This window comes from Brassica napus, chromosome C2 (assembly GCF_020379485.1).
Source record: "Brassica napus cultivar Da-Ae chromosome C2, Da-Ae, whole genome shotgun sequence".
Lineage (NCBI taxonomy): Eukaryota > Viridiplantae > Streptophyta > Magnoliopsida > Brassicales > Brassicaceae > Brassica > Brassica napus.
The window spans coordinates 35,402,949-35,420,177 of NC_063445.1; the positions used below are offsets into that span (position 1 = coordinate 35,402,949).

The window sequence follows — 17,229 nt, forward strand, 5'->3', positions numbered from 1 at the left end:
TAGACACATATATGTTATAATATATATCAATTTAGAATTAAAATAAAATATTTATATAAAAATAAATGAAAACAAAAATCCGTGTGGTTGCGCGGATCGAGATCTAGTTCAATTTTAAATGGATTTTCTTGTCATCGTACTATGTATATCACGTGATACAAATCAAATTTTGTTAGAATTTTCTAATGTGAAACAGAGATATTGATATGTTTTGCCGGCATATACAACTCCCTAATTCACAACTAATCGAATAACCGAAAGACGTACCTTCTTAGAATACAACTCAATAATTCACACTTCATCGAATAATTACAATTACTTTATTACCAAATTCACTTTACGTCTTTAAACAATTGAGATGGAGAGGAACACGCTTTCAAAAACCCATATATTTTACCTACAATTTAAGATAATATTATAAATTAATATATTAGAAATGTAACTATTTTACAAAACTAAATAAATTAAAATATAAGTTGCGGACTTTTGAACTGGTCCTAGCACAAACGGACTTAAGCCCAAATACTCAAAGTCCAAATGGGTTAAACCCAAAAAATCCAATTTTTTGGATTTAATAATAAAACTCAAGCCTAGTAATTAATAGGGCCGGACAGGTTCGGGCTGCGGGCTTCAACCTCAATTGACATATCTAGGGAAAGTTGATTTAACTTTTCAAAATAACCCACATCAATTTTTTTGACCTCCATTTTGTCAATTACCCATTTTCTTTTTTTTTCATCATGTAATTTTGAACTCCGATGTTTAGTTAAAACATAGTAGACTTTTGTATTTGAGTCTCTTGATGTATCGTACATGCTTGTGCTTTTCTGTTGCTGGTAATTCTCTTCGTCTTTGTATCCCTCCTAGAACTTACTTGACACATCCATAACCCCTCATGGATCATGCTATCATTATCTTGGACCTCTTCCCGAACCCTCTGTGTTCATTAATCTTTTTTCCCCAGGATTGTTTTTCCTCTGATCTCATGTAATAGCTACTCAAATTTGTAACAAAATCTTGGTTGTAATGTCCTCCTGAATATTCTCATCTTCTAGTTAATTGCAAAACTAATTTATGTGGATTTCTAGAGAAGTCTTCGGACACTTCGTGCAATTGATTTTTCAAGAAGTTTTTTCGGAGTAAACTTATAGGAAAATGACAAAGTCAAATTTGTGCAAAATTTTGGTCTAATGTAAAACTAATATCCAATAGAAAATATTTCTAGAAAAATTTACTCAATTTTTTTTTTGTTCCAAAAGAAATTACCGGAGTTCTAGAAAAAATCTTCTATGAAAATCATTTTTGGTTAGCCAATTAGCGCAGAAGACGAAAAATCATTTTAAATTTTCAAAAAATCTTATTTAGTCGCTTCTCTCCCTCTCCTCCCTAGTCTTCCCCTCCAAACACTTTTGAAATGTCAATGTCATTTTCCCATGACGACCGGTGGGGCTCCGATTTGGCTTCTGCCGGAGAATTCACCCAAAGCTTTCCATCGCTGGGGGCGACTTACTCACCTTCCTGTGGTGAAGAGCTCCTCGAGGTGACCATTGAATTTCCAAGCGGCGTGCTAGTGAACATCGACTCTGTTTCAACCACCGATCCAGAAATCACATCTTGCTCCGCTTCCGGTTCAGGATCGTCGGAGCGGCAGGTGGTGGCGAACGCAAAACAGTTCTCAAGGGATTTGAAACGGAAGCTTCAGGGCATCTCACAGCGTGATGGCGGCGGTTATTCGTGCCGGTCCGCGCCGGAGCCGGTGGTTCCACACGGAAGCGAAACCCCCGATCCGCTTATGTTATGTCGTTCCGTAACAAAGAGACTTAACCGGAATGGTTCATGCACGCAGAGAGCTATTCACGGTTTGAGATTCATCAGCAGCAAAGAAAACGAGATCGCTGCCTGGAGTGAAGTTCGTGACAAGTTCGCTAACCTGTCGAAAGACGGTTATCTTTGTCGGAGCGATTTCGCTCGTTGCATAGGTTTGAGTTTGGTTTCTTGTTTTGTCTGATTTCGATGGAGATTGTCGTTGACATTTGATTTTCGTGTGTTAGGGATGGAAAATGAAAATTCGAAAGAGTTTGCAGAGGAGTTGTTCGACGCACTGTGCAGAAGAAGAAGTATAATGGTCGATAAGATCACCCTTCAAGAACTATACGAGTTTTGGTACCAAATTGCAGACGAAAGCTTTGATTCTCGCCTCCAAATCTTCTTCAACATGTACTAATCAATCTATCATCAATTAATTATAGAATATGTTTAAACATGAGTTTCTTGATTTATTTGTCACATTCTTGATACTTTCAGGGTCAACAAAAATGGAGACGGTAGAATCACAGAGAACGAAGTAAAAGAGGTGACTTATGTTTTTCTTTCTTTCGGTTTTAGGAGGTGACTTATGTTTCATATTCTAATCAACATTGAGCCGTTGACTATGTTAACCATCCAAGCGTAAGCAAAGCTTTATAGTCTTAGATTTATGATTTAATGAATCTTACGTGTGTGCCATTATCCCTCCTTCAGTTGATTGTTTTTATTAGTAAAGGATCATGTTGTTGATATTTTATAGCTGAATGTTATTCTGTTCCATGTATCTCTTCTAACCAATGCAAGTCTAGAAAATGTAAGTTGCAATTCTTTTTTTTATACACTATGTTTGATTGACCTTGTAACAGCTTTCTTAATTTAAAGGAAGTGTTTGTAACTACTAACTCAATTATAAATTTTCTATAACCACTAATTTTATGTTGAATCTTTCAAATAGAAGATTCTAATAGGCATTAACATTTTTGTATGATTTTCCTTGATTTTGACAACTTTATAGATAATTATATTAAGTGCATCGGCAAATAATCTATCAAGGTTGAGAGAACGAGCAGAAGAATATGCAGCATTGATCATGGAAGAACTGTCCCCTGATGGGCTCCCCTCTCAGTACATAGAGGTGATTTCATCACTTTTATCTCCCATTTTGTAAAAGGTCATATAACACAAAACATGCTCAAAGACGACAAAGCTATGTTAGTATGCAGAGCATTTTCAGAAAGAAAAAAAAAAGTGGACAGAGCAATCCCTGCCAATGAGGGAGAGTAGAAGGGTTCTTAGTTAGTTTGACCTTAGTAATTGATGACGCTGAGATCTTACCTTTCAAGCTCTCTGATAGGGACATTTGACTGAGTCAAGAGACCAATGAGCTTAAAGATAAGTGCTATGCAAGTTTGTGTGTTTGTATGGAAATAACATAATTAGAAGTTGACGTAGCTCTCTGGTCGATAAAAAATTAGAGCTTTAAATGACATGATTAAAAGTTGACGTAGCTCTCTGGTAGGTAAAAAATTAGAGCTTCAACATAATTAAAACTAATATCTACTATTATAGTGGCGTTGTGTGATTAGGGGTTTAGATCATTTTAGAGGAACTCTGTTCAAAATATCAAACCAAGTAATTCTGTTCAAAATATGATATCTTTGGTTATGCATTTGAAATGATGCAGTTAAAGGATCTAGAGATGCTACTACTACACAAGGACACACCTCAAAGTTACAGCCAACCGTTCAGCCAAACAAGCCGAGCCTTAAGCCAAAACCTAAAGGATATGAGATGGGGAATAAGTAGGAGCTTGCTATACTCTTTCCAAGACAATCTGAAGAGGATTTGGGTTTTGACACTATGGTTAATGATCATGGTCGTGTTGTTTATGTGGAAATGCGTTCAGTACAAACGCAAAGACGCATTCCATGTAATGGGTTACTGTCTTGTCGTGGCGAAAGGCGCTGCTGAGACATTGAAATTCAACATGGCTCTTATCCTTCTACCCGTTTGCAGAATCACCATCACCTATCTTAGATCTACCGCTTTGTCCCACTCAATGCCTTTCGATGACAGTCTCAACTTTCACAAGGTATCATTACATTTTGTCTCAATAGACTATATATGCTTTAATTGATTCCTACTTCTTTTTTGGTTATTGGCAGACTATCTCTATAGCAATCATAATTGGAATGCTTATCCATGCATGTAGTCACCTGGCATGTGACTTCCCGAGGATTATAACAGCTACAGATGTTGATTACAAAAGATACTTGGTTCATTACTTTGGTGTGACCAGACCAACATACTTTGACTTGGTTAAAGGTCCAGTGGGAATCACTGGATTTATAATGGTTATATTTATGTTAATTGCATACACATTAGCTAGTCGAAGACTCAGACGGAACCTAACTAAGTTGCCAAAACCATTTGATAAGCTAACTGGATTTAATGCTTTCTGGTATTCACATCACTTGCTTCTAGCTGTTTACGTCTTGTTGATCATTCACGGTGTTTCCCTCTTTCTCGAGCAGACATGGTACCACCAGACGGTACATTCCATAACTCTCTTTTCTTAAGTAATAGGGAGTGATGTATAATAATAACAGATGCTGCCTCCAGCAGATATGGATGTATCTTGCTTGTCCAGTTTTACTCTATGGTGGTGAAAGGATGCTGAGATTCTTCCGTTCCAGGCTTTACCGCGTTGAGACCTGCAAGGTAAAAATCTTGTTCACGGTTACATTTTCATTTAAATCATCTTTGGTGATCTTATAATATGTTTATACCAACTTAAATGATTTGGTTTCAGGTTGTAATTTACCCCGGAAACGTTATTGTGCTACACATGTCTAAGCCTACATCATTTGAGTACAAGAGTGGACAATATATATTTGTTCAGTGTCCTGCTGTATCAAAATTTGAGTGGTGAGTCTTTTTTTATGTGTGTGTGAGGTTACACAAGCCCTTAATAGCTTTTCTTGCAATCTAAGAGCCTGTAATATTTAATATATGTTTTTTATTTCTTCATTTTTTAATATGTATTCTTTGATAACACAAGGATTAATTTAAGCTTTTTGGCCCTAAATCTATCTCCAGGCATCCATTTTCTATTACATCTTCCCCTGGAGATGATTACCTCAGCATTCACATCCGTCAGCTCGGTGATTGGACAGAAGGGATTAAGAAGGCGTTCTCGGTAATATGTCAAGCCCCTGATGCTGGAAAAAGTGGACTACTCAGAGCAGACGGACCAAACAAAACAAGGTGCAATAAAAAGTTTTGAGTTTCCATAATATTGTTAGCTTCATCCTCACGTAAAGTCTCTTGTAATAAAGTTTGCCAGAGCTGTTGATAGATGGACCTTATGGCTCTCCAGCGCAAGACCATTGGAAGTATGATGTGTTATTACTCGTTGGCCTTGGGATAGGGGCAACCCCTTTCATTAGCATTTTGAGAGATTTACTCAACAAGATCATTCAGCAACATGAACAAGCTGTGAGTATAAAACTTAAGACAACTTATTTTGAGAATTAATAGAATATTAACTAAGTTAGTTCGAGTTATGTTATGTTTTCAGGAAGGCCCCTCGGGTAGCTGTAGTAACAGCAATGTGTCGTCGGATCAAAGTTTCAGTTGCTTAAACTCAGAACCTGGGAATAGGATTTCAACAAATCGAACGGGAATGTTGAATACCAAGAACGCTTACTTTTACTGGGTAACACGTGAACAGGGCTCGTTCGATTGGTTTAGACAAATCATGAGCGAAATTGCTGACTCTGATATAAAGGTAAAATATATTTATTCATTTGAGATCTCCATTGGGTGCTTGTGTTGAAGTTTCTGTTTACGTTCTATTTAGATTTTTTTTTTTCAAATTAAACCAATAGCTTTAGCATCTTAAACGCAAATTTGCTTTTGTGTTTGATAAACCTATTGGTTAAATTTTATCGGATCGGTTAAATTGGTTCTGGTCGGCTTTCTATTTAGAAGAGATCGATTTACAATTTGGGTTGTCGGATTCTAATGCATGATTGGCAACACGTACTAGTTACGTAATATGTATTAGTTGATACATGTTTCTCATGTTAGTTATATAGTTTGTATAGTTAGTCATAAGTTAGTCTTGTCTAGATGTATGGCTACGTGATGAATAACTTTGGTGTAGCTGTCAATTATTTTTCACTTGTAAATGTAAAACGCCAAAGTCAAACAGAAGGAGAATTTTATGTTTGTGTCTGGCGTTTGCATTTGTAGTTTTGGAAAAAAAATTAATGAAAAACACTAGAATGTTTTATATCTAAGTTTAACTACTAACATGTTTGTCTTAACAAATACAAAAGGGTGTTATTGAGATGCACAACTACTTGACGAGTATGTACGACGTTGGAGATGCTCGAACTACTCTTCTCACCATGATCCAAACGTTACACCACGCCAAAAATGGCGTTGACATGTTTTCTGGAACCAAGGCAATTATCTTTATCGATTACTTTTTTGTAGTCAAACTATCGAGTACTTTTATCCTTATATATATATATACATAAGACAATGCTTTGGTTTCTTGTCTGTGACTTTGATTATTGTAGGTACGAACACACTTTGGGAGGCCGAAATGGAAGAAGGTTTTGTCAAAGATTAGCACCAAACATAAGAATGCAAGAATCGGTAAAAATAACAGCAGAGTTATAGTCGATCATGGTCTGTATTTTCTTTGTCTGAAGGAAGTTATTTGATTTGGTTAAACAGGAGTGTTCTATTGTGGAGGACCGAGTTTAGGGAAGGAACTCTCCACATTGTGCCATGAATTTAATCAAACGGGACGTTCCAGGTTCGAGTTCCACAAAGAACAGTTTTAAGGGTAAAAATGATATGCACGGCTCCTCTACGAATGTGGCTTTTGAATCAATCGAATCAAGTATATTGGTACATGTAAAATTAAAGTTCATGATTATTTCTTCGCTTCATTCATACAACATTCTTGTTCTTCTTTTTTTTGGGTACATTTAACTTTTAGCCAATTCATCAAGAATAAGATGTAACATCCCGATTTCTTGTATACGTGAAAATCTTTAAAAAATTGATTTGACTATCTATATCAACAAAGTTGACTTAGTTTTTCAGTCACACATCCGTTTAGAACTCCAGGGTTAAGCGTGTTTGGGCTGGAGTAGTGAAAGAATGAGTGACCTATGAAGAAGTGATTCACGATACTGTGTGAATGAGACCAAAGTACGGAGAAAAGTCGGATGGTGATTGCAGGGTCAGTAAACAAAACTTTCGGACCTTAAAAAAATTAACGCACCGCCTGTCGTACAGGATTGGACCCACAGGCCGAGAAAGCAGGCATGGGTGTCTTATTAGCCGTGGACGGTCGGAGCGTTGCATAAGAATCTAAAACAAAGGGTGAAAAGAGTACATAAAGTTAAGGTCTAGAAGCGTAGGCCAACCTCAACGTAGGTTTCTCAAATAGATAGATATCTAAACTTTTTAAACGGTAAAATAAATGAATGGTGTCAGAAAAAGGTGGAGAGAAGGGAAAAAATGGTCCTCTGCCTAGGACCTCAACAAAAAAACCTTACATCCTCTCTGCATAACTGTTATTCTATGATTGGCGTAGCTTTTTTGGTGATTTAAATTTTATTTATAAATTAAATTGTAATAAATATAGATCTCAGATACCAGTGGGTAATATACCCACCGTTAAAAATGTTCTTAGAGCACATAGTTTCTCGTAAGGATTCTTGTAATTAAAATAATAAAAATTAGGGTTTTCCTACTTTCCTTATTTAAACGGAAATCGACAGTGCGAATTTCGGTTCCCACAATCTTCCCCGAGATCAACCCCTTCTTAAAACTGCGCATAGAAGGTATCATCTGGATCGCATCGATCAGGGGTAGCTTGAGGGTTAGATCCTCTAGCATCTTCTTACACTTCATCTCCTCGCGATCCTTCCTAGACTTCTTTGAGGGAACAGGGTATGGAACCTTAGGGGTGTATTCTTGCAGAGGAACAGGCTCGACAGGTGTAGTGGCAGGCGTCGGATCAGTCTCAGCAAGCTGGTCCGTGTCCTCGTCAGGCAGAGGAGCAGTTTCAGATTGTGGGTTCTCTCCCTCCTTTTGTTTTCCTTTCTCTGCCGCCGATAGCTTCTTGGGGACCGCATCTGGTAATGTCCTCCCACTCCTTAGTGCAACCGCATTGCATTCTTTAGGGTTCTTATCAGTTTTTCCAGGGAGAGTTTCGTGCTGCCTCTTGACGCTTTCGGCTGTCTGCGCGATCTGAATATCCATCTGCCGCATGTGGCTAGCGACATTGTCATATTTGGTGCTCAGGTCATTGAACATGTGGTTCATTTTGGAGTTGATATCTGTGGTGACCTGGTTAAACGCTTTTCCTTGAATTTGCTGACCTTGGAACAACTGCTGCATCATCATCGCTAGACCCTTTATCTCGTCTGTCGGAGCAGCCATAGGTGCGGGAGCAACTTGTTGAGCAGTCTGCTACTTTTGGTTCTTGAACTGGTTGTGTTGCGCCTGGCTCAGAACATAAGTTCTCCGTTGGTAACCCTTCTAATACCCGTTGTTCTGTCCTTGACTATTATGCGCATGGTCAACTGGGTTGTCTGGCTTAGGGTAGTTGAAAAGATGAGGATTGTTCCTCACGTTAGGTTTTGGATGAATGTTCTTGTACTGCCAGCCTTGACCAGTTACATAGCTCACTACTTGTTGATCGTCCACAGTGTTCTCTGAGTCGGATGCAACATCTAAAGCACTGTTCTCTGAAGCAGTTTCTTCCATGATGAACACTTGGCTCTGATTGCCCTTAATCAGCTGGTCAACCTTTGCCGCTAGATCGTCAATTCTGTTTACACTCTTGGAGCGATCATTCTCTTTGTTCTAATTGAGTGAACTAGACGCCATATTCTGAATCAGTGCGAATGCGCCTGGTGTTGTTTGAGTCATGAAATATGCATTACTCTAGGAGTCTAGAGCATTACGAAACTCATAGCTCACTCGATCATAGAACACGTCCAGTATGTAATCGTCCTCAAACCCGTGGTGAGGACATTCCCTTCGGTACTCCTTATAGCGCTCCCAAGCATCATAGAAAGGCCCGTCAGACTTTTGCTTGAAATTCGAGATCTTATGCCTCAGAGCTGCGGTTTTGGACTTCGTGTAGAAGTGACTTAGGAACGCTGCTCTGACTTGTTCCCATGTAGTGAGTGTGCCGGTTGGGAGAGAGGCAAGCCAGCGAGCTGCTTTCCCATCAAGAGAGAATGGGAACAAGGTTCTTTGTCGTATTCTGGTGGCACTCCATTTGCGAGAGAGAAGTTGCAAACTCTCTCAAATTTTTCGATGTGATCCAACGGAATTTCAGCTGCGAGGCCATTGAACATCTTTTTCTGCACCAGGCCAACCAAAGCAGGCTTGATCTCATAATCATGTCGAGTGCATGGAGGAGGATTGATGGCGGAGCGAGTGGTAGGGAAGTTCAGCGGAAGGTTCCGCTCTTCGATGGGAGCGCCTTGTTTCTCAGCTTGCTGTGCAGCAAGTTCAGCCGCTGCTTGGCGAGCAGCTTCCTATATGTTGATGGTCTGTTGCATCTGCTGCATTTGTTGTTGCATGAGCGCCATTGCAGCTGTGAGATTATCCTGGCCTCCGTGATATTGTGGTGTTAGTAGGCCGCATTTGTTGATGGTTCTGTCTTTCTAATCTTGCGAGCTCTTCGATACTTAGCGTGAATAATGGTCCTTGTGCGTTACTCCGAGTATGTCTACTGGTCATGCACCTGGATCATAGGCTGAAAAAAAGAGGAAAGCAAGTTAGATGTCTTAGACTAAATATAAAACTGAAAAATAAAGGTAAAATATCTGGTCCCTAACAACGGCGCCAAAACTTGATACACTAAATCTGAACATTTCCTATTGTCAAGTTAACAGTGGTAATTGTAGTATTTAAGATTCAATCCAGAAGAGGAGTCTACACTTTATTCTTATAAGTCTTCAACTTAGCTAAAACTAAGTGGGGTTTGAATTAATTGGTGACATGCAAGTAAAGTAAATGATTTCGAAGAGTAAAATGCAATATTAAAGATAAGCCGATCTAGGGTTTCTCATCGGGTGTTAATGCTAAACCAAACATTTATTCAAGCGCTTTGAAACACAGTCTAGAACACGGATTACTCAAGTAGAACAGCCCACTGTCGTGGTGCTGCTCCCTTTGCGGTTCGACCTTGATGCCTAAACTGTCGTTTGGATCAAGGATTGACTACAAGCAATAGAGATCAAGTCTGATAGGTTCACCGAGCACCCGAGTATCTACTTTCGCTGACTAGGGATGCGCGGCTCATTCATTCAATATCAAGCAATCGACTACATGGTTAATGAGCAGATTCAACCTAAGATCTAGCAGAAAGTGATCAGGTTAAAGCTAGCGTTAAGAACCGAGATGAATGAAGACACAATAAGGTCACTTATTTATGTTTAGCCTTTGCGATTAACACCCTAGAACCCTAGACAAGCTAGCCGACTACGCAGTCATTAAACAAGATGAAACAGACATGATAACTGAATAAGTGATTAGGGCAAATCTTTGAAAGATATGGAAACTCCCATAAATATCGGGAACAATCGCCTGGCTGTTCCTGGTGAGATCAACCGTTAGACTGCTCCGCATGATTGTTCTGCGGGAAAAGCCTCCAATTCTTGCTCCTTTCTTCACGCTTCTTCCTTCAGCTCTTTGGTCTACTCCAGACCTGAAATGACTCTAAAAAAACTGGATTAACTCGATAAAAAATTGAAAACCAGTTAGAAAGCATATGCACAATGGTGCCAAAAACACCATATGTCATATACATAAAAGTATATACATTAAGAGTCACCACATAAATCAAACCAATACTTTTTTTTTTAATTTACAATCATGTTTTTGGTAAATGAATAAGAAAAAATCAATTTATTTACTTTATATGATATATAATTAAAATTTAGTGAGATAGACAAAGATATACAGTGTATTTTAATATAAATATTTATTATTGACACTTTCTACTCATATGATTTTATTAACATTTGTATATTTGCACTAACAAAAATTTAAACCATTAATCACAAAACTTTTAATGTGAAAATTTTTCAATACAAATTTCAAAATAAAAATATTAAAATCTCAATAATTTTTCAGTGCAAAGTTTGAAATTAGTATATTTTATATAGTGTATTATTTAATTTAAATGATATTAATATATATATATATATATATATAACATGAATATTTATTAATGAGACTTTATTTTCATACGATTTATGACCATTTGTATCTTTCTTAAACAAAAAAAAAGTTAAACCATTCATCACAAAATTTTCAGGTGGGACATTTACCATTTTTAGTAATTTATAGTCGTTTTAAAATTTTCAAAATATAACATATAAGAAAAAATCTAATTTTTTTTATTATATGGTTAATGTGATTGTCTAATTTCTTTTAATAATATAAAATTAAACAAAAAGAGAGAGAATACAATATATGTTAATCATATTAGGTAATTTTGTAGCTTTTATTTAAGGAAAAAATTGAGAATATTCTTTGGTACACTACTAATCAATTTGATAGTTAGTTTAATAAAAAGTATAAAATATATTTATATATAGACCAACTTATTTTTTTAAAGATTCTAAAAATCATCCAAATGATTACACGTGGCTACGAAAACATGTTGTAATGCTTCATGATTAATATATAGGGGATACTTCATACTAATTGTGAAGGAAAAAATAGACATGCAACCATACATTGTTCTTTACGTCCCCCACTAATTAAGGATATTAAAACGAGCATAACCTATACACACTATAAAGTTCAATATTTATGTATGTGGTGCTCGAACCATCATTCAGTACTTGCAGATATCCTATCCAAACCAACAAGGAAAAGAAAAACTTTCAAATTTGATAAACGGTGGCTGGATAGTGAAGAAATAAGACAAGTCATTTTAGATGCCTGGAACTCATGTCACATCTCTCTTGATGCAAATATAATGGATCATATATCCAGCTGCAGGAAAGCTTTAGGACAATGGAAAACAGAGAAAGACTTAAATGCTGAAAAATTAGTCGAAGATCTAAAATCAAAGGTGAATAACCTCTATTCGGATGATGATGCCACAACAGAAGAGATAGGAGCAGCTTTGAAAGAACTAACAAAGGATCTTATGGCAGAGGAACGATTTTGGAAACAGAAGAGAAGAGTCTTCTGGCCCAGAGAGGAGGACTTGACCACCAAGTTCTTTCATGTCTTTTAGATTCTGCATCCAATCTTGCGGAGGACGAGGAAAATGAGTAGCCATTACTACTTTTACTTTAGAGACTTATTTGCGACTTCCAATCCAAAACTGATTGACGAGGCCCTGGCTAATGTCACGACAACTATATCTGACTGACTGAATGCGGATCTTATGTTCCTTGTTTCAGAATGGGAAGTTAAGTTGGTTCTATTTTCAATGAACCCAGAAAAAGTACATGGACCTGATGGACTCACATCACTATTTTATCAAAAATTCGATGGAATAATGGCCAATGGACTCAGCGATGCCAATATTTGTCTCATCCCTAAGAAAAAAAAACAAATGGGATGTCTCAGTTTCGACCAATTAGTCTTTGCAATGTCAGGTACAAGATAATATTGAAAGTCTTTTGTCAAATATTAAAGAAAGTATAACCGGATCGAATTTCTGAAATCCAATCAGCCTTTGTTACTGGAAGACAGATATATCTGATAATGTATTGATAGCACATGAGATGTTTCATGCTCTTTGTATAGATCCCGGTGGAAGAAATAGGCGTACGACAATAAAGACATACATGAGTAAAAGATTATGATTGTCTAGAATGGGAATTTATCAGTGCGGTCATGAAGAAAATGGGTTTTCAGCCTTATGGATTGAATGGATCATGTGATTTGTAACATCGGTGAAGTACCACGTCCTATTCAATGGCCAACCTAAGGAAAATAGAACCCCAAAAAGAAGTTTGCGTCAAGGAGATCCTTTGTCTTCTTTAATCTTTATCTTATGTACAGAAGCACTCGTTATCCATTTTAATCACGCTGAGAATCAAGGTAAGATAACAGGGATGTGCGTCTCACGTGCTAGCCCTCCGGTATTACACCTTCTCTTTGCTGATGATAGCATGTTCTTCTATAAGGCGGAACCCCGTGAATGCGATAAATTCATGAAAGAACTTAGGACTTATGGAAAAACTTTTGGCCAGTGTATCAACTTTGAGAAATATTCATTACTCTTTGGTAAGATGATACCTAGACAGGTAAACGAGGCGTTCAAAAACTCAACGGGTATCACAAATGATGGGGGAATGAGAAATTATCTTGGTATTCCTGAGGACATCAGCGGTTCAAAAAATAAGCTGTTTGCTTTCCAAAAAGAACGCTTGCATAATCGGGTTAACAACTAGACAAGTCGATGGCTAACAAAGGGAGGGAAGAAAGTATTGATAAAAGTCTATCCTACTGGCTTTACCTATCTATGTAATGTCAACTATGCTTCTATCATTGGAGACATGTGAAAACCTATCTAGTGCCATTGTAAAGTTTTAGTGAAGCTCAAGCCCTCCTAAAATAAGTATACACTAGGTAAAATGGGAGAATTATGTCGATCAGGAGAAGAGGGTGGGATAGGATTCATGATGATTTATGAATTCAATCTTACCATACTAGGTAAACAACTATGGTGATTGGTGCAGTTCCCGGATTCCTTGCTAGCAATAGTGTTAAGGGGAAAATATTTCAGATGCAGTTCGCCTTTGAGATTAAACAAGGCTGCTAACCCCTCATATGGGTGGACGAGCATAATGGCAGCAAAGCCATTAATATCGTTAGGAATCAGGCAAAAGGTACACTCTGAAAATGAGATTAGAACTTGGGAAGACCTTTGGCTACCAACGATCCCAACTAGGCCATCAAGGCCTATTGCACCGGTGGTACACCCAATGTTTCATGTAAGTGAACTAATAATAGGAAGTCCAAGAAGATGGAACACCGAGTTGCTAGAAAAATATATCAATCCGGAGGACATTCCATTGATCCAATCTTTGGCCATAATCCAAGGATACCATCGGGATGTATATTGTTGGAGCTATACAAAGAATGTGATGTATATTGTTAAGTCAGAATACTGGGTAGCCATGAACCTGCTCAATAGGGATACGATGGAGACACATGCAGAACCTAGCATCACAAAACTCCAAGCCTTTGATTGGAAGATACAAGCTCCACCAAAAAAAAACATCATATTTGGCAAGCAATATATATATATACAACTAGCAATGACAAGCAATTTGATACATCGTCATATGCGATGTGACAATCACTGCCCTCGATGTGGAGCAGAGGATGAAATTATAAACCATGCTATTTTGAATGTCCCCAAGCTCTACACACATGGGCACATGCAGCAACCCCAACTGTAAGACCCGATCCCGGCCGACTAAGCCGCGGTCGATGCCTCACGTCGCTCAGTCCATACCCAGACCGAACCTCTAAAAATTTTGCCCTTTATTTAAAATATCGCCCATTGGCGAGGGCTAACTCAGATCCTAGCTCAAGACTACCTTAGTCATTCCCTAGCTAGATCAATACAACACATACGCAGCGGAATAATATCTACTTAACCATTCTATCTAGATCTATGCAACATTGCTAGATCATACCTTTGCCACATCCACGGAGCTTGTTAGCTCATCGACCCAGCTACACTAGCTGAATGAACTCATAAACCAGCTGATCGAGCTGCGAGGTAGCCTTGCCCAGCTCCCCGTCCACTCGTCCAACTCCCTTATACCTTCATAAACTCTTCTCTTGGGTACTTAGTCATTCAGCCAACCATCCCCACAGACATAAGTAACCCTTGAGAAGTCTTCAAACAGCTAAGGACATGCATCTGGCCCTTACCGGCTCATGCACTGTCCCACATCCTTTTTGCCTTATCAACTTATGATACCAAGTCCAGCTCATGGACTAACAATGCCCATCAGATCCTGAGTCAATCAACCAACCACCCCACATGACTCAGAACTGATGAGTCTTCACACTTCCTAATCAGTCATGGAACCATGTCCCACTGAACCTGATTAGTGTTGCTCTTACCACCGGTGCATCCTTTGATCAATCAGATCAGACACCTTGATCCATCATCCAAGGATCAGGTCGTCCATCCTTACCCATGATCAGATCACACACGGCCTGCCTTACCAACACCAAGGTTGATAACCAGCAATTCCTTATGATCAATATCATAAGTGACAATATGTTCCAGCACACAAACATATGATCAGATATCCTAACACAAGGATCTGACCCCAATATGCCCTCAGGTGCAATTTCGACCGCAAGCAAACCTGCTCCAAAAACATAGCCAATGCTTTGCACATAGCTTACCAACCCAAGGTTGATAACTAACATTCCTTATGATCAATAATCATAAGTGACAAACATTTCACAATACACAAGCATATGATCCGATAACCTAACACAAGGATCTATCATTGCATGGCTGGTTCCATAACTAACCGATCATTTTCTCATTAAACCCAAATCTGGCCGATTTCAAATGTGATCCAAAAATCAATTAAAATTCATGACAATTCATGATAAATCATAACTAAGAGAATGGTCCAATCGGATTTCCCAGAACCGGCCTCCATCCCCTAGATCTCGGCCAAGATCAACCAAACCGGCCCGAGGGACCATCTCTAAATCAATCCCTAAAAACTCATTAGGATTCATGATAATTCATGATAAATCTTAACTAAGAGAATGGTCAAGTCAGAATTCCAAGAACCGATCTCGATCCTATAGATCTTGACCTAGAACAGCCCCACCGGCCACTTTGACCATCTCGAAATCAATTAGATAAAAATCCCCAAATACCATGATAATTCATGATAATTCACCACTAAAAGGATTCCAAAGTCAGATCGCCATAAATCCATCAGGAAGTAGGAGATCCAGACTTAGCTGCCAAACCAAGGTCATGGAGGGTTCTTCTGAACCGGCCAAGCCATGGTTCAGTGTCATCAAGTCTGATCCAACAGACTACACCATAATCATTCATAATATATATATTCCTCAAGGACGTACCATACTTGGCCATGATCAATTCCACAGTCAACAGAATTGTAATTCAAAAGGTAATCATAAAACCGGTTACCTTATACATGATCTGATTAGATCATGTGCCTTCCCTTATCATGGACGGCCATGCTCCTCCAGGGCACGCCTCCATCATTGTCCTATCACATACCTCCAGTATTGATAAGATCTATTCAAGGGTCGCACCAACTTCCCATCCATGGAACTTCCATGAAACCAGTTTCTACACTGCATCCGCCTTCAAGGCTGTCTTGGCCTGTAAGAGTGGAGTCTGGCCTTCTCCCTTCTCTCCTGGTTATCTGCGTGTGTTCCCAAGACACAGAGGAAGCCCAGGATGTGATCATCCATGATCAAACATCATCACAGGGTCGACCATCACTTCCCCCTTCAGTGCCCATGAAACTGCCTTTCTACACACATCTGCCCTTAAGGCTGTTCATACCATTGAGAGTGGAGTCCGGCCTTCTCCCTTCCCTCCTGACCATTTGAGTGTGTTCCCAGGACACAGAGGAAGCCTAGGACATGATCATCCATGATCAATCACCATCAAAGGGTCGTTCTCAACTCCCCTTGTGATTGCCCACAAAACTGCCTCTTTGCTGCCTTCACACCACTCTTGATCTTGGATGGAGCAATCCGACTCTCTCTCTCTTTTTCTCTGGTTTTCTTTGTGTTTCAGGGTGTAGAAGGAAGCCCCTGGTGTGTCTGCAAAGGCACGGACTTGCCTGCCTTTTATAGAAGAAGGGGTGGTTACTTTTTGGTGGTTACTTTTTTGGTGGTTACTTTTTCGGTTTCAATCCTGGCCATTGATTTAAATCAATGGTCCAGATCACACCCTTTCGCCTCTGGCAGTTACCACACGCCCTGGAACTGCCAATCCACTCCTGGACAAGGCCAAACAAGCCCCAGACTGATTGCCCACGCCCCTGGCTCAATCCCAAGAGCCCACCAGCCCATCGGCACACACGGGTCACCCACATGGCCCGGCCACTGTCCAGACCCGGCCCAACTGCCCATGACTTGAACACTCAGTCCAGCTGAGTTGAGCTTATCCCCCGCTGTCCCAGCTGAGTGAGCTAGTCCATCTAGCTCAGGGAGCTGACACACTCTTCAGTGAGCTACACTGAGCTGCACTACACTTCACCTAGCTGGTCGAGCTTGCTTACTGCATCGCCCAGCTGTTATACACTGTGTCCAGCTTGTTTCCTTTATCTTCTTCAATCCTTCTAAGTCCCTTGGTCAATTTCCAGACCTAGACTT

General features: G+C 39.1%; 1 protein-coding gene and 1 non-coding gene across 2 annotated transcripts; both read left to right on the forward strand.

Annotated features, from left to right (window-relative positions):
- The first annotated feature begins 105 nt into the window (after nt 1-105).
- On the forward strand, nt 106-7,262 carry LOC106395329 (probable respiratory burst oxidase homolog protein I). The gene is made up of 14 exons (XM_013835823.3): nt 106-1,979; nt 2,052-2,217; nt 2,305-2,353; nt 2,822-2,941; nt 3,491-3,898; nt 3,972-4,358; nt 4,432-4,527; nt 4,619-4,734; nt 4,906-5,073; nt 5,145-5,304; nt 5,387-5,596; nt 6,150-6,278; nt 6,396-6,474; nt 6,556-7,262. Exons 1-14 carry the CDS (start codon nt 1,415-1,417, stop codon nt 6,663-6,665), a joined length of 2,763 nt encoding a protein of 920 aa, XP_013691277.2. The 5' UTR covers nt 106-1,414; the 3' UTR covers nt 6,666-7,262.
- Nucleotides 7,263-8,857: 1,595 nt separating this feature from the next.
- On the forward strand, nt 8,858-8,964 carry LOC125582743. The gene has a single exon (XR_007320197.1). It is a non-coding gene; the product is annotated as a small nucleolar RNA R71 (small nucleolar RNA).
- The last annotated feature ends 8,265 nt before the right edge of the window (nt 8,965-17,229 follow it).